The 23,532-nt window shown below is 37.3% G+C and overlaps 1 protein-coding gene and 1 long non-coding RNA gene across 2 annotated transcripts in view; one reads left to right on the top strand and one right to left on the bottom strand.

Annotated features, from left to right (window-relative positions):
* Positions 1-159: 159 nt before the first annotated feature.
* Positions 160-5,594, bottom strand: LOC140003104 (uncharacterized). Its single transcript, XR_011811084.1, has 3 exons — positions 5,462-5,594; positions 4,493-4,590; positions 160-1,222 (listed from the first exon to the last, which is right to left on the bottom strand). It is a non-coding gene; the product is annotated as an uncharacterized lncRNA (long non-coding RNA).
* Positions 5,595-5,670: 76 nt separating this feature from the next.
* Positions 5,671-23,532, top strand: part of LOC140003103 (noelin-3-like) — a 47,913-nt gene continuing 30,051 nt past the window's right edge. Inside the window, exon 1 of the mRNA XM_072041913.1 lies at positions 5,671-5,902. Within this exon, the coding sequence (XP_071898014.1) occupies positions 5,834-5,902 (69 nt within the window). The 5' untranslated portion in view covers positions 5,671-5,833. The remainder of the gene's footprint in view (positions 5,903-23,532) is intronic.

Below are 23,532 nucleotides of genomic sequence, written 5' to 3' on the forward strand. Positions count from 1 at the left end.
TGAGTGATTTGTACCCTACTATTCCTGTAAATAATATTATACCTCAAAATGGCCCCAAACTATTTATACATAAAACTGTATGTAGGTAAAACTGTTTAAAGCTATATAGCACATATTATATTGATCCATAAAAATATACTCAGAATATATTCATTGAAATGAATAGAATCATTTAATTTGTTCCTCTGTTCCTGCTGTGAAACTGGGTAGGAGTAAAATCAAAACAAAACTAGAGCCAACAGTAAAGATGTATTTGGGGTAACACTGGATGAATGAAACAAACAAACAAACAAACAAAAAAGTAAAAGTTATGGTTTCCTAAATTTTGTATTGTAATAAGAAAACAGAAAACAAATAACACCGTACATTGTGGGACGCTGAATTTGCTGAGCTGTTCAGACAACCCAGTACATCTGTCAGTGAGCACAGCAAACACTGCCTTGAGACTTGCCTGGCACCAGTTTGCAGATGTCTTCATTCACAACAAAGTGTATCACCTGGATAACCTCACAGATGAAGAATAGTAGATACCATTTGATAACTGCCAGGAGACATATCAACTCACTTTACAGAGAGACTTGCACTAGAACCTGACAAATGTTGTACGAAGTAAACTGAAAGACCTTTTTTTAAATATTTCTCTTAATTCTTTTCCTCACATTTATCTTTAAAAAGCTGTCTTCCTTCTTAAACTGATCTCAAAAAGAACACCAATATATACCTTTCCTACATCAGTATTCAAAATCAAGCTCTACAGAAGCACCAGGGGAATGCCTGTTAAGCATCAGCTTACACAATGATTTTTTTCTAGATCAGTTACATTCTAGCATTCAGCTGGAATTAAAATATCTAATACATGTCAACTAAAAAATTATCATTAGAGTACCTTACAGTACCTGAGTTTATGTCATCAGCTATAACAAGCATCCTTGGCTATATGGGACAGAACCACAAATACTGCAATAGTACCGCAGAGAGTTCTGTACTGCTATATTCTTTTTAAAACAGAAACTGATTAAAAATCAAAGCAATGGCTTACTGTCTTACAGAAAAAAAAAAAAAAAAAAATCTTAAGCTCATTTGTCTTTGTGGCAAGTCCTGTTCAAACTATTCTTTCTCCAGTCCAGCAGAAATCTCTGCACTGAAGAGATACATAGGACACTAGATGCACTGACTCTTCTTTTGGGGGAAATATAACAGGTATGAAGATAACACACATAACCTGAAAACAGATCAGAACACAAAATTCATCTGAATGTTTGCATTATAATTTATAATTATGACTGAATATTTCTTCTAAGTATGTGTGCTTTTAAATAATTATGAGCTGGTCAATACATAATACATACATACATATATATATATGATGGTAAAATCTACACAGGCAAATTTAATGATTTACAGTAGTCCAGAATTCTGTCCAGAGACCTACAATGTCTCTCTATTTCATTTAACATCTATGTACTCTTCACTAAACTCAATGAATTAGTGCTTTACTGAATCCTCTACTCACCCAAGTTTACAACACTTTAAGCAATCTGTGTCTCTAATGTTTATTACAAATGTAGTCACCTATCACAGAAGTTCAGCTTCTGCATCGATAGTAGTTTTTGTTTTCATTTTTATCTCATTTTCAGCTCTTCGAATCAAAATCTTTTCTTTAATGTGAGATGTAATAATGCTCTCCAAGGACATTTCACCTTCATTAAAGTCAACAGGGTCAGTATTTAACCCCTCTCTTCCCAATTTCCTAAATTCTTCATCCTTATCATAAACATAGAGAATGCCTCAAATTCCAATTTTGGACTACCTTCCTGAATTGGTGGAATATTCAACACCCACAAAATAATCAGTGAGAGTGTAAGATAGACAGATTTTATAAAATATTTTCTTTTCTAGAAAAACCTTTGATAGCACTGCAATTAAAACCAGCTTTCAGACATGACCTGCCATAAATAATTTTAGTAGTATCTTTCTAGGTATGTGTATATATGCCGTCTTTTATCATAGTTCCAGTCAGTACTTTTGAGCTGTCAAATTCAGATTGCAGAACTTGGAACATATTTATATATAATTCAGTACCTACCTCCAATTTATCAACTTCAGTTTCCAGTGTACCCAAGTGAACAAGTATCTGTCTTTATTCCAAGTGCTAGCAATGCTTCTTGCAATACGGTGTCAAAAAGAAGTTGTTATAACTCTAGCCACACACTGAGAATATCCTTCACTGTCTAGACAAGCTGTATTCAGCTTGCCACCAATTTGCTAATACGCCGTCATTGATGCCTGCAGGAAAGCTTTTGATATCTCTTTTTCTTCTTTCTCAAGACTGAGTATTTTACCCTGACTGCCAACTGTCTCCATACAAAGAATTCAAGAAGAAATGCCATACAGATAGAATTTGATAGGTTTTAAGGATATGAGTAAAAGCTTTGTTAGAAGGAAATGCTCAGAATGAGGTATTCCCTTGCCACTATAGGAGACACAGCAAAAACAAAACCTTCTCATATTAGCTTGAATTTTGTTTAATTTTTCAGATATGTTTTAACAAACTCAATTATTACTCAATTACAGGTAGCAATTGTCAGTAATTTTCATTAGTCTGATTGCAGTCTTTTCTGACTCAGAAATTACTTGTCAGGTTGCAGGAGGATGGACGAGTTAGTCTATTAGGTAGTTTCTTTTTCTCTGTAATGAACCATTAAAATCAAACAGAATAGAATGGGGTCTCTTTATGTCATCCTTATGTATTCTTTTAAAACACATTTTGGTGCTTTTGCATGTACCAAACAAATTAGTTTCTATAACAGGTGAAAAGTATCTGAAGAGTTCAGGAGATCTGATGTCTCACTTTTTTTCGGGGGCCTTGGGAAGCTTTTGTTTTATTTTTAACTTGTACTCTTCAATATTTTACTGATTTCATAGACAGATGTTCCAAGCAGCATGAGGAAGTGGGCAAACATAGAGCTTTTCTGAAGCTCCTCAGAAAGTTTGCATGCCATGATTAATAGTTCATACGTTTTGCCAATTTCATCTACAATAAAAAAAAAAAAAAAAAGAAGGAAGGGAGGAAGGAAGGAAGGAAAAGAAGAGTGTAAAGTGATAAAGTGTAGAGGAAGAAAGAGAAGGGAAAATTAAAGAACTAGTCACTGACATATTCTAGTAAAATTCTAAATACCTTTATATCTACCTTTGTGGTTTTAGAATCTATGTGTGTTTTTTCTTTGTTTTGTTTTGTTTTTGTAAGAAATGGGCTATTTTGAAAACACCATTCACTTCATCCTTTGGAGAACTGTCAGAGTTTTGGTGTTTTGGTACTGTTACTTTACCTTTGCTTGAAGCCACATATACGCAGCTATCCCCTTGATCGGCTCTTATCCTTATTTCATAGAGAATAGAAATGGCTGAAACCAGTCTCCTTTCTGTATCTTTTTGTACTTTCTTTATAGATGGAAACTCTAAAATAGGGTATGTATCAGAGGGTATTCTCTTTCCATTGTAAATTCATAGAATTTCAATAGAAACTCATTCATAAATTCTGCAGTTTATTATTATTTTGATCCACACTTTGCAGATCTACCTTACATAGAAATTTAAGACCATATCTTTGAAAAAGACAATTATGACTGAAAGAAGTCTTCTCTAAGTCATCTTACCATAAAACATACATTTTGATTCACTCACAAAAGCAAACCTGATTATTTTTATCCTGTAAAAAATTCAGAACGCAGAAAGATAATAAATCACTGTAGGGAAAACTGGCATCCTTGATCCAATTATTATGCCACTGATATACAATCCTTTCAGATAGCATGTGGGCAGAACAGATTCTGTTACATGTATCTTTCAGCAGAACTCCTGAAGACATAAGACACCAATCTTGTAGATTTGGAAACAGGTTAGAAAACAGTGCCATTTTCATACTCATTCTAATGAGCACTTAACCAAAACACTCTCCTGGGCTTGAGAACTCACCAACATACTGTACCTAAAAACATCCTTAAATAATATTTTGCACTGCTATTTTGTTTTTTATTGTGATGTTTTTCTTCTTTCTTTAAGAATATTTTTGATCCTATTTTCTTTGTTAAGATTACACAGCACCTGAAAATCCATGACAGCATTAGCTTTTCTGTGGTAGCTGCTGAAAAAGTACAAAGGGAAAATGTAGACCCCAGAAAAGTTAACATCTAATCAAGACCAAAACCAAACCAAACCAACCAACCAACCAAAAACAACAAACACATGCCAACAGTAAAGCTGATACATTTTGCCATGCAAAACTGGAAAACTTATTTGTATCTCACAACAGAAGCGACTGGTCTGTCTTATTAGTTTCCCTGAATCAATTCCCTTCTCTCCTCTTTAATCCTAATACCAAGCCTGATACAAAAGGAGCTTCTTTTCGTTTCACTTCCTACGACCCCAACCCATAAAACCAAATCAAACCAAAACAATGGGGACGCAGACAAATAATCCTCTACCTACTTACTGTTTCTACTGCCTGCACACAGGAGCTCAGTCCCCAGTTAGCAGCTGTTTCTTCCTCTACTTTCATGGGAAGATGAAAAGGAAGCCTCCTGCAGGTTCCTAAAGAGAGAGGAATGGTGCTCCAATCACACTGTAATAGGAAAATATGGAAACTTTTCCTTTTCAATCAGCCCCAAGTAGTAAAAATGTGCCAATCCCTCAGAAAAGATGACATCTTTTCATGAGATGACATCTTTTCATCAGTTCCAAGTTTATTTCCTCTCTGTGAGTACTTAAATTACCCTCAGGTTGGTTTTGGTGAAGAGAAGGATGTCTGCTACCACTGAATACTGGAACTGCTGTATGTGTTTTAATAAAAGCTAGTAAATCTTACACCGCATCCAGGACCCGGGGCTCTTTCAAACAGAACAGCAAATACTGTTAAGTTCACAACAGCATTTAGAATTGCTGCTATAGGATAGAGCTGTGCGGAGAGAATGAAGAAATGTTTCCTGGTCATCAACTACTAGGATGAAGCGAGCAGGAAGACTCGCTTTTTCTGATGACCAGCTAGGCTTAAGTTCTCTGGCCAAATCAGATTATCAGATTAAAAAAAAAAAAAAAAAAAAAAAAAAAGGAACTCAGTATTGTATGCATATAAAACAGGTATTTAAAATTAACGAATACCAGTAACAGTTGTAGGAGAGAAGCCCTTGAGAAAGCACGGAAGGGGACACCCCAAGGCCTCTGGGCACCCCGCTGGGGCCGCTTGGTACCGGGGCTCTGCAGCCCCTTGGGGCTCTGGCAGCCACCTCAGGCAGCCCCCGGGTGAAGCGGAGCGCGGGCTCGGGCGGCTGCTCTCCAGCTGCACCTCAGGCGTGCCCCAGCCCGTCTGAGAACCACTAACGCATGAAACCTAAGGTTATGCTGACTATGGGTCGTGAACTCGAGCGCTGTAAGGGCAACTAATTAAAGCCGTAACCCATTTTACCAGCGCTTTGTTACAGGACGGAGCCGCCACAAGCTCCTCCGCGCAGGAGCTGCCCCGCGAGGGGGCGCCTGAGGGCGGGCGGGCAGCGGACGGGCGGCAGCCATGATGTCGCATCCTTGCCACCGCCTCCCGGGCCCGAAGTTTGGCGGAGGGGCGGGCCGGGGCGGGCCGGAGGCGGGCCGGGGCAGGGCAGCGGAGCCGCTCCGGCACCACGGGCAGCGCCGTCCTCGCTCGCCCGCGGAATGAGCGGCCCCCGGGCGGCTGCCGCTGCCGCCGCCGCTTCCACTCGGGCTGCGGCGGGAGGCGCGGTGCCCGCGGGGGGAGCGGCGTGAGGCGAGGCGAGAGGCGAGGCGAGGCGGCCCCGGCGCCAGGATGCGGGCGCCCGGCAGCGTCCCCAGGCTCCTGCTGCTGTCCCTGCTGGCCGCCCTGCACCCTGCCCAGGTAGGAGCCGGCCGGGTGCCGCGGCCGACGGGGCTCGGCGGGCCGGGGCGGGGGGGATCGCGGCAGCAGGAGCGGCCCCGGGCTCCCCCGGGGCTCCCCCGGGGCAGGTGCCGAAGCCGCGGCGGTGCGGGTCTGGAGGAGGTGGCTGAGGAGCAGCACCGCGCTGCGCCGCTGAAATCGCCGCGGTGGGCTGAACCCGGCGGGCCTGCGGCGCTGCGGGAGCTCACACCTTGCCAGCCGCCTCCTGGTGCCGTGCCGCCTCCTACCCGGCAAAGTGAGGAGAGGGAGAGGATCGCGGGGCACTGCGGGCAGCCCCCCAGCAGCCCGCTCCGCTGTGCGGGTGAATGTCCCCCCCGCGGCACCGCTCGGGTGCCAGGCAGCCCCGCGAGACAGGATTTGGCTCTTCTGACAGTTTGCTTTTCCCTTTTAAATAATTGACATAGTCGTATAAAATACGCACGGAATTTCCAACAGCGTGAAAAGGGTATTCCTCCTACGAAAATATAAAGACAGAACTTAATAAGCAATTCGGTGAAAAACAGATTTACAGCTGCAGTAATCATAAGATACGGTGACAACATAAAAGGAGATGATATATGATTAATAACATTAGCTAATAATGAATTATAGCCATCTGATATTAAATAGCAGCTATTTGACAGCATCGCTATCGCTGTGTTCTGCAGAGACTCGTATCAGGCGGGGAACAGGAGTTCCTCAGCTGTGTGAGCCCGAGCACATGGCCACATCGCAATCACAGGTTTCCAGTCATTGCTCTGTCTTCTGGTACACTTAGATCTGTTGCAGGCAAAGAGGCTGCCTGAAGACAGGATAAACACAATTTGTATCACTGTCTATCCACAGAAGAGTAAAACCACTAATGAAGTGGATGACCTTCAGCTGGCAGAATTTTGCTTAGTTTAGGTGTCAGAGATATGCCCCATAACAACACTGGGAAGAAATGTTCCATCATAGGTGTCTGTTACCATCGAGCACTGAAAAGCAGGATGCACCACTGGAATGGAACTGCATAAATTATCTCTGAAACTTTGCTTCTAGTCCTTTGTGCTGTGGCACACTGTGCAGAGGGCAGAAAAATGGCCTTTTAGTCATTGCTGTGTGTGACATTTTCAGGGATATTAAAATGTTCATTGCAGGCCCTTTTAACTCCGTGAAGAGGTCATGAGCCAGAAGCTCTAAAGTCCTTAAGAATATGTAAAAACAAGAGCCCCTTAATCCAAGTCTGCTTTTTATCAGAGATAAATTGGGTTTTCAGAAATTAAAACAGGAGAACAAATGGTTATTCAGATCCTTGATTAAGATACTGCTCCACTTTAAGCATATGAAAAGGTGCCACATATAGATGACAGATGATAGTTGAGTTTTGTTGATGTATTTCTGTGAAAAATGATGTATGCAAAATGACTACAAGGTCTGTGGGTTTGGTTTTGTTTGTTTGTTTTCAGCAAATAAATACAAGTTATGATTGAAATCACTTTAAAAATGGAAGCAATCCTCAGGTATTTAGCTTACTTTATGCTAAATGGAATAACAATGTTCTGCCCTGCAGGTTTGGAAGCAAATATATTACGTGAAATTAGTATTAGGAAACAATGAGGTGATTATTTCCTTCTTTTACAAATAATTGTGCAACATGCTCATGACTAGACACAACTTTTTAGATGCCCTTGACACACACAAATGAAAATAAATCATGACAGATGTTTCAAAGCATGCCACAGTACATTCCTATTAATGTTCTGCATAATATCTAAGTAATAAAGAAATAATTTCTGTAACTCATCTATTACTTTTAAATATTTCCAAGAAAAAAAATAAGAAAAAAAAAGCTTTGATTTAGAACTAGCTATCACTGACTTTAAAGACTGTTGTCCACAGGCACTCTTACTATGACAGGGGTTTTATGCTAAACTTACTGTGTTATCTACTCATTGTAAAGTATTTAAGTATTGCCATCTTATGGTAATATATGCTAAAAATATGTATAGTTTATTCTTAAATTTCTGGCACATTAAAATTTTATTTCAATTGCAGTAACTTATTGCCCATGTTGTATTTTTATGTCTTTTTTTCTGCTAAGCTTGATGTAGAATATTGACCTGCTCTGGAAATTAGCCTTTAACAAATGGAAGACAGCTCACTAATGATTAATTTTAAATACTCTTAATGCTAATTGTAGAATATCAATTTTAAGACACTTATTAAAATGTCACATCTGTTAATTTGATTCTAATTTTGCTCTGTATTTATACTGAAAAATACAAGGAAACTATTCATTATAATGTGTTTCAGTAAAGTTTTATTTCCAGCAGGATGATTAGATATTCAGCAGGAAGCCAACTATATAAAAAGACTTGGAATATAAAATCTTTCCTTTCTCCTACATGCAAAAGCAGTATCTTGAAAGAATGATCTATTAAGTACTAGGAAATTTCTAAGAGTTACTGCTAGATGGCATCTCTGTGCTGCTTTTCTGCAAGCCTGGAGTTTTCTGAAATGACCTTCATAGTATACAAAGTGGATTTCTTTTGTAAGTGTTATTTTGGTGGCCATCATTTGATCGCTATATCCAAATAACCACAGCAGTATAACCAAGTGAGCATTTTAGAGTAATGTAATGCTGCACCAGACAGGGAACAAGCTCAGCAGGTCTAGATGCTGTTTTTTAAGTTTGATTTTTGAAGATTTAAACAGATCTGAAAATAGGTATTTTTCAATGCAGTCAATAAAATTTATGTCTTTAATTTTTATAATGGTTGTATATCCTACACCTGGTGGGTTTCTATTCTTTGAACTTTGCCAAAAGAAGTGTTTCAAAGGAAGACTGGTGGGTCCAGTCCCAAACAGGAGCTATGTGTAGTATCATTAAGGACAGTTGCAAAAAGCATCTGTTGTCTATGTTCATTGCTTGCGATAATAGGATCTTTGGGAGCATTAACATAAAAAAAAAAAAAAAAAGCAAATTTGAAAAGTTAACTGTTTTTGAGTGCATTCGTACCTTCTGCAGTTTGATCTTTGGAACAGCCATGTTTCTAGATTTCAAAAATCCACAATTTTCACACATCAGCAGACTACGCAACTAGCTGCTAAAATCCTTCTTTTTCCCAGAGACCAACAGAACTTGTTTGTAGGAAGAGTGCATTACTTTAACACTGCTTCAGAGTATAATTTAATTCATCTCTACTGTGAGAGTGTATAACAAGGATATTATGTACAAACAAGGGTTACCGTAATACACAATTTTTGTTGGAAATACTGAGTCATAGTACTATAATACAGCACAAAATTGTGTGGAAATCTCATTATCTTTTTGGAAATTAATTGACACTGTTTTCCACAGTATTAGTCATTAGTCAATATGAAAATCGTATAGAATTATTTAACCTACAGGATTTAAGAATGCTCTAAATAAAGAATTGCTGAATATATATGGTCAACTCTTGCCTTAACATTTCTGAGCAATGTGATTCAAAACCCAGTGAAGAGCAGTCCAGAGCTGTCTGTGTCCCGTGTCTTCTCCCAGATACGTTACTCTCAGTCCAGTAACTTCAGTCAATGGGTAACAGTTTGCAGAAATGCAGTTTAATAGCTGTCGAAACAACACCCAGCTATAACTCTAAAAATGTGTTTCTAGTTGCCTACAGATTGAGCAATTATAAATTTCCAGTTCAAATCCTTGCAATTCGTAAGAGACCTATTAAGAAATGAACAGGAAATCCTCAGAGAAGCCCCAGTTTACTTTGGGCACTGAAATACCCTTTTTCAATACTTTAGTATGACACAAATGCTTCAGGGCATCACTTCAGCGTTCTTACTGGATCTTCACTGAAAACCAAGTAAAATTTAAAAATCCTTGTGTAAATCTTTGCAGCAATAGTATTTTGAAGACCATCTTTCACCAAAACGTCAATCTATTGTACTGCTTCACTTCACAGGGCAGTAGATTTCTTGTCTAAGATGAAATTGAGAGAAGTGAGGACTTTGTATGCCTGGGTATAAATACAGAACTCTTTCCACAAAGGAGAATGCCAGCATGCAGGAACACACAGATAGCTTTACAGATAGAAAAACATTCAAGAGTTAGATGTTTTTATGTACTTCAAGAATGCCCAAAGAAGATCAAAGAGCTTATGTTGTACTTGTTTAGCATAATGAGGTCATGTGTACTACTTTCCACATGGTCAGCTAATAAATGTGCACTTGGTGCACCTGCAGAACAGAACAATTTGCTGTTCACCTGATCGATCTGACCGTCATTTTTCAAAAAAATCTTTTTCAAAATATGACAGCTCCGAATCTGCCTCCTTCAGCTTTTTTTTACTGACTTTTTATTTTTCTAAGAGGTAACGATCTTAATGTGTTCACAAGGGGATCTCTTAAGAACCCTTGAAGTGCACAACATCAATCTTCATATACTTAGTCTTGGCATTAATGATGTTTTTGGTGAGTTTGCTAAGAAGAAAAAATGGATGATAAATATCTTAGCCATTCCTTTATTCAGTCAACTGGGAATTTTTCCTAATACTAGAAAGAAATACGTTTTCTAGAGGACATAACTCCTCTTACTTCAGTACTAAATTATCTTTACCAGCCATTCAGAAAGTCGATTCTTCTGTTCATCATATTTGCTCTGGGACACACTGCCTATTAACTGCAAAGAATGGCACATCTTACCCAAGAAGTAAGAATATTAGTAAAACAAAAGTGCAAAGGTGTACAACTTTGTGGAGAACTCTTATTCAGAAATTGATAAAAAGTTGCAACTTTAACAATTCTGATTATGACACATTATTTATCTGAAGGACACTGATCCACCACTGATGGCCACTTTATACCTTTCACAGGCTGAGATAAAATTAATTCAAAATGAAGGAATTCAGCATGACAAGTTAAGGGAGCATTTGCCTCTGGGAATTTAAAATTCACATTACAATGTCTGGGTGATGGTGAAGCCTAGGACAATTCTTAGATTGTTTCTTAAAGTTGAGCACAGTGTTGAGAGATGTATCTCAGAAAAAAAGGAGTGAACTCAGATGTTACCTGTTATGTCGGAGCATAGAGAAATCAGAGACACTTCACTCCGAGCATGGACTGCAGCTTCAGTTATTTTCATTAAGTGGTTCCAATCTTAAAGGTAATTGCACTCCTGTCAGCAGCATAATTTATCAGAACACTTGAAACTATTTCCAAAATGTTACTGTTTTTAGTGTCTTTGTTTTATTCCTGTCATTAAAGGTGTTTAAGGTCTAACCTTGGTTTATCTGAAATTAGAGAATTCATGTCTCTGCCTGAAAGGACACCAGAATACTAAATTATAAGGCCCTTTGTTACTGTGTCCTGCTTTTATTACTCACTTCTCAGTATTTTTAAACTTGTTTTGTGGCAAACTGGACTACTGGCCAGCAGATAACTTGTTTAATATGCAAATAAAAGAGGCATGTAACCTTGTTTACAGTAACACAGATTATTTTATCCCTGTTGGGAGCAGTTCTAAAAGATTTTTTATTAACAGGGAAATACCGTGTGTTGTGTGTACCGGACAAAGGAAATCGTTACCATTTGTCTAGCTAGCTCTGTGTAGACTAAAACTAAATGACCCGTGGCCTTCATTTTTACTGACCACCTTCTAGAAATAGTTTCCTAATATTTTTTCTCACAATACGAGTGATTCATATTAATGAACTCAACATACCACGCAACTTCCATACTTAGAGGAGGTGACAGTGAACACAAAATGTTGGTGGTATAAGCAGTTAACATTAAGGACAGAACTCTGTTAATGATGTATAGGGTATAGGTATATAGGGTATACCCAGCAATTTGATTCCTTGAAGTTTCATTGTGGTATCACACGTACTATATGCTTTTCCATACCATCCTATACCCTCTTCAATTTCATGACAGAAGCTGACCTATCACAAAAGCAAAAGAAACAGCCAGGCATATTTGTCATAACTCACTAAACAATCATAACTTGGAACTTCAGTTATAGCCAAAAGGAGGCTGCATAGGAAATACCAGGCCTGCAGGTAGGAATTTTGTAAACTCTTACCTAGCTGCTTCTGTATGCACTTTATGTACTTTTTTTTTTCCCCACAGAAAATAAAAATGTAATATGAAATTATTCACAAAACATCCAGTATTTATTAAAACTTCTTCCTCAAGAAAAAAAATAAAATAATTTTAATATTCTGACCCCCTTCTGAGCCTTTCTCACTTAAATTAAACCACTTCAAGCAGCCCCAAATAACACAAATGTAATTTTTTCATCCTTCAGTTCCTTCAAGAACAAAGTCATCTGCCTGCTGCACTGCCATCTAAACAAACAAATCCTTGCAACTGTGGAATGCAGATTTAATCTTTTTATTCCTTCTATTTATTATTTCACTGAAAAACGTATGTTCATCAGCAGAACAATAGCTTAAGCAAATGCTGGAAGCAAGTAACCCACTTCACTCCTGTGGTTTGGGGAAATACTGTTAACATCCTCCTGCAGCTGTTAAGTAACTCATAAGGGAAGGGGAACAGGTAGAACAAGTGGAAAAGATTCTGTTCAGAGGACTGCATCTTCGTGAGCTCTACAATTAAGTGCCTATCACTACATTGTAAATAATGTTAAACTATTGGTGCATGTTATTAAAAAATGCAGTTTAAAGATATTTTAATGAACCCATTGCTTCTTTGTTTGTTTGTTTGTTTGTTTAGAACTCCTGCTTTAGGAAAATACTATAAAATGTGTTTCAGTGTATTGCTTTCAAGGTGATAACTAAGCATTTAAATCATTTTCCACATCCGAAATTGTAAATGCTATTTGAGTTTGGCCATTAGTCTTAAAATTGGTTTTATAGATATACAAACTTCAATGTATTTAGAATATATTACTACATCATTATTTACTCAAATTAAACTGTTCTGTGCAAGTCCTAGCCTCAGTACTGCAATTATTTTTTTCTTATTCATTTTTTCATATAGCCTTTTACACAGTATTCTAACAAATCCACCTTCTAATAAGATTCTGAGCATTTTCAATATACGGTATTGAGACTTCTCCAAGAAAATATGAAGTAAACAGTGTAGCTGTAACACCAAGATACTTTACCAAGAAACAAACAATACATGGAGTACAGACTGCGATTCCAACAACTGCATTAGCTTTCTCAGATTAGATGTAATTTTGTAGTGAAACTTACCTGCTTTTCAATGTGAGCTATCAGTAATTTGCTTTCATTTTTGGCTGCTCTGGGTCTAAGTGAACCAGAGCTGAAGTGAACCCCCTGAACTGAATAGGCATTTCATCGTTCTTATTTTGTAGAGGTAAAGACAGCCCATTAGTTGTAGCTTAGTGGCAGATCATTATTTTCAAATTATCTATTGTTAACATCATTGAATCCAAGTTCTTAAGAGCTGAAGTTCCCCAGCAACACCACACTGCAAATTGCCCCAGGCCCAGCATCACCTCCTGACCCATCCCTGTTCCACCTCTGCTTCACCAAACTCATTAGACCTTTCACTGTCCATTTTAAGGCACTAAATCTACACAGCACTGCCCTTTTTAGAAGGGAGATATGGTCTTCTTTTTCACTATTCTGCACTATTCTCAACTTTTTAATAATTCTAAAGATACACAGGATCGTACTTATGACATTCATTCTGTTTGCATGGTCATAAAATTTCCAGAGGCTATGGCATGTGAGCTTGGCAGAAAAATTACAAAGAAATTGTCTTAAAGGCAAGATCTCTCTTACATATCATAATTTACTAAGCCATGTAATGCTGGAGGGTGTTTTTTTCCTTTTTTTTTTTTTGTTTTGTTCTTTGCTTTTCTTCTTTTCTTGCATATTAGCAAGAGCTGGCTAATTCTTCAACCTTGCCACTGCAAGAGTACATATATAGTACTTGTACTAAACATGACCACAGATCCTGCTGTCCTCTAGTTTTTACAGTAAAGGTCCTTTCAGCTCTGTGCCCTGAAGGTAAGTATCTTAACTTTTGAGTGTGATATGAATTATCATATAGATGATGGTATGAAAAATTCAGGTGACTGGTTTGCCTTTATAATGAGATTTCAGATCAATATTATTTGCTGTCATCGCAGGTATTTATGCCTGAGATGCATATCAGGCAGAGTAACGAACAAGATCCTTCCCAAGCATAAAGTAGGGAACTTTTCATATCTAATAGGTAATTCAGATCAGGAGAAATCAACAACCAATTAAGTCTGGTATCCTATTACAAAAGTCACATAAGCTCAGACATGACAAAAAGCTTCAACTAAATTAATAAAGAAAAAAATGTTATTAAGTAATAATCACATTAGTCTATCATTAAGATTACTGCAGAAATGAATGGCAAAAAAAAAAAAAAAAAGTCAACAAAATCAGAACTGCTAAGCTTTGACATTCCTGGAGAACTGTGACCTTGTGCATTATTTACAACGCTCCCTGCACAAATAGTCCTCAAACTGACAACAAATGGAGAGCTTGTTGGAAACACCTTATTCGGAGAAAAGATTTCTGCAAAATAGAGTTGAGTCTGACACCTCAGCTTAGCCAAGGAATTATTTTAAAATATAAGTTTCATTGTTCAAAGAATGTTCAAAATTGTGGTTGTTGGCTTCTAGGTAAAATTACATGTCCTATGGAATCAGCATCATTCGACATACTTTTCTTTTGAATTACCCTTCCTAATACACACATTGATTTACTTTTTAAATCAGTGTCTATTATTCAGATACACAAAAAACCTTGTTCAAAGTGTCAGTTACAACGTTATATTCACTTTATTCAGTTTGGGCATCGTTGCTATTCTGGTAACTGATTTATATTGAACAGCAGTTACTCAACGTGCTTTCAGACCAGTAACTTTGCTTTTGTGGGTGTCACCGGGAAATAGTTCGTGGAATTCTGCACCGGGCAAAAAGAAACCCCTGCAGAAGTCTCTGATACAACCACTGTACAAGAAGCGACTAGGCAATAGTGAGAGCCTTGAAATTTTGGGGGAAATGAAAGAAGGATCTTGATGTAATACTGGCAGTAGCTGTAGTATTCGGATTTGCTAAGCTTTAGATTTGACAAGTCAGAAAGCTACGCTAATGGTAAGGTTCACCTCTGTTGTGTATACAGAAGAAAAAAATTACCAGATGCTACTGGTATTCAGATTATATCCACAGGTGACTGTCAAAAATAGAATAAATTGCTCTTGCTTATAGCTCTCTTCCATTTAGAAATGAGATTTATTTAGGAGTATGCAGTTGAAGCTATATCTCTATATGTTTATTTCTAAACAATTTTGAATGATTCATTCAACTTTGAAAACTCCCTTTTTTTACTAACATTCCTATAAAATCTTGAGCTAAAAAAAAGATCTTAGATTTCTTACTGAACATTCTGACTCATTCAATAGAAGATAATTCTGACACACACCAGAAGTAGGAAATCAGTATTAAGACTTGGAATCCATCTCCTGGCTAGTATCTGAGGGATAAACCCTGTTCCTTTTTAATACCCACGGGTATGATGTTTAACATGCCTTTCAGCAGCTACACTTTAAATTCAATCTGGTGCTCCATCAAAAAAATATTTCCTTTTTATTTGTGAGGGTGATCAAATACTGGAACAGGCTGTCCAGGAAGGCTGTGGAGTCACCATCCTTGAAGATGTCCATCCTGACTGGACAGAGCCCTGAGCAACCTGCTCTAGCTGACCATGTTCCTATGAGAGGCTGGATGCTGCAGAAATGAAGACATAAGGTTAAGCAGGTTAAGTTACTGAGTTCATCTCCATACAGTGGAAATGAACAACCAGTTAATGTTTTCTCAAATGCTTCCACAAATCGGTTTCCAAATGAATGTAACAATAGTGGTAGATAATAAAAAATAAAAATAAATTAAAATTTAATAATAATAATAATAATAATAATAATAATAATAATAATAATAATAATAATAAGAATAAGAATAAGAATAAATAAGATAAAATCCTGATATGACCTAACTGCCCAATTCTTCTGTTAAATAGAAACAGTCATGTTTTTTCTCTTTGGGGATTTTCCTGAAGCACATGCAATTAAGTATTGTCTAATGCTTACTTTCTCCTTCTCATTAGTATTCTTGGACATAAAACATTTGCACTGTGTGATTTGACTGTTTTAATTGACCCTAACTCTTAAGCACTAATGTTATCTTTTCACTTGCTAATTATTTTCGCTCTCTCCAGAAATTAGTCTCTTAGGCAATATTTTTCTTGTTAAAATATCATTGTTTTCTTATCCACTGTCGTGTATTTCAGTTCAGGTTCTGAAGACTTGCCATATCATCTCATCTTTGGTTTCCCAAACATTCATAGTTTTTAGGAATATAAACTACTACTACAAGTGATATCCTTCTTTTCTATCTTTTTTTTTTCTTCTTCTTCTGTGCAAAATATGCTATTATTAGTTAATTTCATACCAAAGCCCTTAGTTTTCTCCTTTCTTCACCTTTCAGAATGCTGTTATACTCCTTGTTTGCAATCGGGATGTTTTCTGACCAGCTGTGTTCCTTATAAGCCCTTTTAGCTGCTAAGCATTTGCTTCTGCTATATTCAGTTGCCTTCAAAGAATGGCCTCATTTTCTAGGAATCTTTTTGATCTTTTTCAGTTTTAGGAGACCCCTAAGCATTTTGTTTTGACAAATTCCTCCAGTTGTCTCCAAGTCACTTAATGTGCTTAATTTATTTAATAAATTTATTTTAATAAAAATTAAAACCAAATCTTCTGAGCTACATGTAAGTGCAGCTAAGAAAGACATCCCAAGATGTCAAGAATTCATGTTGATTCTGGTTCATGCACCATACTTGTCTAATTTTACTTAAAAAGGACAAAACAGACTGATCTGATAACTTGTTCCTTGGACTGGAAGGACATTCAGCTATCCTTGCAAGGGCATGTATCCAAACTCTGAAACTGTTACTCCAATTAATATCAGTTAAACTAAAATGTCTCATGACAGGCGGGGTATCGCTGCCCCCAATATATATATTTGTTGCTGTGAGGAGGCCATGCTTTAACACAAGCCTGCTTAAAATAGCAGTGACCGTAGGAGGAGGAACTTATGATCAGCATACCTACCACCACCCGTTTAAACACGAGCTTAACAAATGTCTTAAATAATCTCCTTGATTATTTTAAATAGTGCTTAGGGTTCCACCAAAGGATTGACTTGCTCATTGATCAGTCAGAGACGACCTGGCCTGTGAGCAGTGAGACATCTTTGCAGCTCCCCTCAGGTTTGTCACCCACTGAAACCAAGGTCCAAGGGCAGCCTGATGAAATGCCCGTAACTGTTCCAATGTGGCATTGTAGCCATAGCACATACCCAAGGCTCACAGCTTGCAAGCACTCTCAAAAACCCAAGCTTAGGAAGTCAGTTTAGCAGAAAAATGCATTCAAACACTTCTTTGCTACTTCAGTTGTCACATGGCACATAGAAATTTTTTCTTCTGAAGCATGTTGTTGGAACAATGCCTGCATTATAAATGCCAAATATATGAGATATCTGACTATCCTATAGGGCAGACTACAAGATCAATCTTAAATAGCAGGCTGTGATGCAGTGATAGCTGGTGATGGGAAGAAGGATGGCAGGTATAAGTTAGCACACTGTTCTGAACAGTGGGCACACTGTGAAAAAGGCACTAAGTACACTGAACAGTGGAAAGAATAGTCCTGCCAAATGACATAGTGTGAGATTAAAGTAAATAATTCTGCTGGAAACACTGAAATTTTAAGTATCTGAAAAAACGTATCTTCAGGACTGTTTTGTCTTTCATAAAGGTACTCATCTATTAATAAAAGAGCATATTAAAAATAGGTCTATACAGTACCAAAGTAAATTGGAACTGGGATTTATTTAATTTAAAAATACGTTACTGTTTGGCCAGCAAATAGCCACAGTAGCAAAGCTAGGTTCACTTCTCACTTCCAGATCAATCAATCCTGAGTTAGAATATGTTACTGTGTCTATTACTAGTCAGCCAGCCCATGCCCATCAAAGATGATCTCCTACTGGACGAGCACATCAGTGCAAGATGCCTATAAAAGAAAATGAGGATGAACAAGATGAAGTGATTCAATGTTTTCCTTTCCTAATGCAGTGTCCACAGTAGATAGGAAGAAAACCAGAAATAAAATCTTCCACAAATACTCATTCCAGTTTTAAACAAGCATAGCTTAAAAATATTTGTGCTCCTTTTTTAGCAAGCAAAATTAATGACAGAGGAGAACGTTATGTGAATATTGTAAAATATTTTTGACAACGAGTTTATAATTTGTACTTGCATATGTACAGTTTTGCCTGCTCATTAAAGAAATATCAATACATTTTATGGCTTATCAACCCAGAGTAACTCAAACTTTAGTATTCAGATTTGTGAATTATTCATAGAAGCTACACATCAGGAACTATTTATGGAAATGTTGCTGAAAATAGTACTCTATGTTTAGACTGACTCTAGTTAAAAAGGAAGCTAATTTTGTTAAATTGTTTAGATCACAGTATCTTTATATTTATTTTGAGTATATAGTGCAGTCTATTTTTAACTCTGCTGGCAGTGTGTTTCTCAGCACTTCTTAGAAGCCTATGATACAACAACACTTCTACTACTGCAATTTTTATTTCCCAGTTATTCATACTCAGGTATTGAGTATAAATACTCAATATTCCCTACTACTGTTTGTAGCAGAACCACCCAAAGTTTATGTGGAAACAATTACCTCTCTCTCATTCCACTATCTAACGTTTCAAAATCAGAACCTGTAAGTATCACTTAAGTAACACTTACAAAGCAATATCTGTTTTTACTCACTGCTGGGAAGGGAAATGTATTCTCCTAAAGTTCTTGCTAAAAAGTATTTCCATACCATTATGGAAGACAGCAGAGAAAATAGGCAAGGGGTCTCTGACTCATTGCGTAGACTCAAGGATAAAAAGGGATAGAAAAGGTACAGTCACTGAAACCTTGCAGGAAAATATCAAGTACTATTCAGTGGCAGGGAAGAGTGAACGAGTAAGGGGTAACTGCTTTTTCTTCAAAATATATCTGAGAAGTGTGTCAAAAAACAAACAAAGCAAGGAACAAGCTACAATCTATTTGAAATAGAATCTTACACAGTATGATTTACAGCTGCTCCCAAGTTTTTATCATTCTCTTTAGCCATCACTTTAAAGTACCTTGCAACAAGGAAAAAAATGTTCTTTCCTGCTACTTTTCTACTTTCATGCCACAATAGACTTTGAAGTCATTTATTCAAACCTTTAAATAATGTGCACAATTACATAAATATGTTTACAAGGATAAGTGGAAATAATTAGCTGCTTAAATTTATTTTTTTTTCACTTTTATTTGCTTATTTTTTTCTTCTGTAATTATATAGATCTTTGAAAGAAGTGTCTATACGGATAGATAGCTGGATATTCATGAACAGAAGGAAAAAAGTCTCATTAGGTGTTGTCATAAATGAAAACACTACTTTAAGATGAAATGGCATTTTCTTTGCTGCTACCAAGACATGAAATAGCATTTCTAAGTCTTAGTATTCTCTCACATTGCACTGACTTAAGCAAACATTAAGGTAATACCTTAATACCACCAATATTTACAAAATATATATAATATATATATATATATATAATTTATATATATATAATTTAATATTAATATTTAATATTAATATTAATATTTAATATATATAATTTATATATATATAATATATATATATAAAAAATTCTTACTTATTTTATATCTTACTCATTTTGTTTATTTCAAGACCATTTTTCTATTAGATTTTCACTAAAATATGTATACATACAATTTCAAAGTTGTGAGCTTCAGTACTCGCAGAAAAGCAAGAAGGCAACTTCTATGTTTTCTCATCCATCTAGGAAACAAATACCATACCATGGACTTACTATATAACATATATTTATGTATTATTATTATATGTAATATTATTATATAACTATTATATGGGATATGTAAGTGAATATATAATTATGAATGGATACGGTGTGTAGATTTGTCTTGAACTCAATCTTTAAGCTAAAAGAACTTGAACCAAATCTTTAATCATGTTCCTGGGAGATGCTAACCCATCCTCTTCTGTGTCTGTCCAATTTTTTTTTCCTCCTGAGGAAATCCTACAGTAGGCAGAATAAACTACAGATAACTTCCATATGAGAAAGTGTAAAGAAGACTGCTATTTTGGGATCCATGGGGGATGCATATAGCACAATTTCAAAGTCATAAGTTTCCTTATGCTGTAGCTACAAAAGGCGTGCGTTGGAGTTAAGTTAGTCTGAGGTACAGTTGAAAAGCATTAGAACACCTAGGCCAATGTTTCTGCTTGAGGATCGATAGTTGCAAACAGTATCTGCACTGCAGCAGGCAAATAGAGGCAAAGACCAGGGATTGACTTATGACCACAGAACATCAGACAGGCATCTGATTCTAAAAGTTCTGTTTACCCAAGGGAGGCAAAGGCCTGAGCTGTTTTACAGCTTTTATTTATTTATGCTGGAAAGTTATAAAGACATTGTATCAGAAAAATACAATCACACTGCACTCCAAAGCAAGTCCTTGGGGGAAAGAATGATTTTATTTTCCTATTTCAGAGCTCTTTTTCTTTTAGTGCCTGAAAAAATAAAACTTTTTGAAAGTTTCTCAAACTTCAGATTGCTTAGTTACTTTTGCTCTGGGATTTCTGAAGATTCAAAAGGGGGACTGACGGGGAAGCCCTCTTACACTGAGAACTGTAAAAGCCAACATATGAGTGCTGCAGGAAAGGGAGAATGGAAATTAATTCCTTCATTAACACCAGATGAAGTGACTGTGCCCAAAGGGAAGAAGCCAGGCACAGCAGATCAATGCAGACAGCATACTGCTTGAATCATTCTGTGACTTTGGATATTTCCAAGAACAGACCAGAATTTTACTAAGGATGCCAGAAGCTGTAACCCTTCTGATAAGCCCTTTTGCTTTGGCCGTTCAGGTTGTATGTGGTACAAGAGAATAACATAAAATCATCTTCTCTTCTCTCCGGCCTCTGCTTCTAGCTGGAAGGTGCTCCAGCCCAAAAGCCCTGTTAGCAGTCAGGCAGGCAGAATTGTACCAGTTGAGGGTCTGACCCTAACCAACCTCTGCCATAATTTTGTGGTGCTACCAAGTCCTAAGGTGATCCTGCCATCCCCAAGCCAGTAATTACTGGTTATACGTGGAATGACACCTACCCATCACTAAAAAGCTCAGGGAATGGTACAGAATCAGGCCACCATTTAACCTCCCAGCCCACATTCCCTTCTCCTCAGTAAAGTAATACTACACTGAAATAAAACGATGTTCTGGGAGGCATTTCTGTCACCCATTCTAGCACTAAAGAGCAGTCTGACTGTTTCATGTGCGGCAAAATTCTTGATCATCTTTTCTCTTCTGCTTGAAAGATTTTTAACAAAGAAAACAATGCTACCATTTGTGACAAACAGTTGTCCATTATTACAGGTTGCTCTGAGCTGACCAGACATGTATAAAGATTTTCTTCCCCTAGACAGTAAACAGAATTGTTATGCTTTGGAAGGGATAAATCACCCAGAGTGTTTTCATTCTGTGTATCTGGTGAGCCAACAAGCAAAAGCAATGTCCAAGAGAACAAAATTCTAACATCCCATAAACGGGTGTGTAAACAAGGCAGTATTCTGATGACAGCTCTCAGGTTTGCTCCCAAATAGCTAAAGACACAGCAGGGCTCTGTTTTTAAAGACAGATGAACTTACATAATCTGCATTCATTTAATACTCAGAGGCACCACTGATGATCACCTTAAGGTAAGCTCAGAGTTGTGTTTCATACACAGAAAAGCCTACAATGCTAGGCTCGTTGATACTGAAGATTTTGCTCTTCCTTTTTTCCTGTCAGTTATCATGCAGGCACTGTTTCCCTATCTGCTAACACTAGGACTGAAAATCCATGAAATACAAATATGGTGGTTTTGAATCTCAATTTTCAAAGACTATTTGGAGAACAGTGCAATAGCAGGATGAGAAAAATGGAATGGGATCTTTTGTCTCTCTACACAGTGACAGGCAACACCATTTCTCCTACCAGGCACACTTGCAGTCAAGAAAGTACATTTAGTGAGAGACAATATGGAGCAAAATCCTCAATCCTTAACTGAATAAGAGTTTAGAGATTTAGCTCTCCATAACAATTGTTTCACATTATTAATATCTGACTGCCTTTACCACATTTAATAAGGTAATGGTGTCATTAGTGACTAGTATTTGCATAATTTAGAAACAAAGCGCATTTAGGTGATGTCTCACACATGCCCATATATTCTTCATACACTATGAAGTAGTGTATAGACATGCTGAGAGTCACACAGAGCATACATTTTTATCATGTTTAGGGCACTCCTTCTATCCCAAACCTACAGCTTATGGGCTAGATTTCATCACAGGAGTACTCCAGTACAACCAACAAACTTGACATTTAGTTCTATCACTATTGCAGTCACTCCCATGCTTCAGGAATTTAACTGTAGCTCCATCCCCATGACAAGAACACATTGTCACAATGTTCATGTCATATTGGAGGCTTTTAGAACTGCTTTTTTTTGGGGGGGGAAGGGCGGAGGGGGGGGGGGTGGCTGGACTGACCATTTTGAAATACTATGACATCCTTAGGTTAAAGTTGATATTTAAATTAAAATTATTGTTACTAACAAAGAGAAATTAAGGAGTAATTTGTAAGTGAAAGTCAATGAAATGGTAAGAGTTCAGTCCAACTTATTCTGGTCTTAAATGCTTAATGTCTTTCTGTGAATTAAAATTTCGCTGAACAAAGAACCTGAGATTGGATAACCTACAAGTAACCCATATGCGGTAGCTCTGTGGAGTCCCTTTGAGGAAATCCCATGGTACTGGGGAGGTTGGCTCATTAACTGGGCTGCTGGGCCAGCTTCCACCTCCCTGGAGTTCCCACAGCATGCCTATCATGAAATCCTACTGTAAAATTAGTCTGCTCTTTACTGACTGAACCTGAGAAGTTGAAAGTGCAGTAGAATTATTTTCCAAGTGGCACAAATTGATCCCTTATCCTTAATGAAATTTGTGTTCCAAACCCTTCAAGCTTTTCTAGTGTGTAGGGCACAATTCATTTCCGGATGATCTAAGAGCACTCTTCCTGTCATTATAAGATTAAGCCTTTGGAAACTATATAGGTCATCTATATCTAAATTACACTGTCAGGATGCAGTTCTTAATGAGCATTACGTTGTTTTACTATTACATGAACAGCACAAAGAAATAATTGTTTCCCCCTTTCCTTTCAATGGCATTAATTATAGCTATTAGTGATAAGAAAATTTATTATTCTTGTCACACTGGCTCATCTGCAAGGGCAGGTATCTTGGGGAGAGAAAAGGCAAAGCTATATCTGTTCTTGAATCCCTCCCTGCTCTGTAATTCTGTATAGCTCTCTGTGGGAAGAACAGGACTCATTCTTCCTTATTTCCTTCAGCAGGCACATAGCTGATTTCATAATATAAGGCTGAGTTTTTAATGCTTGCAGTGTTTAACA

The sequence above is a fragment of the Anas platyrhynchos genome, chromosome 8 (assembly GCF_047663525.1).
Source record: "Anas platyrhynchos isolate ZD024472 breed Pekin duck chromosome 8, IASCAAS_PekinDuck_T2T, whole genome shotgun sequence".
NCBI classification, from domain to species: Eukaryota; Metazoa; Chordata; class Aves; order Anseriformes; family Anatidae; genus Anas; species Anas platyrhynchos.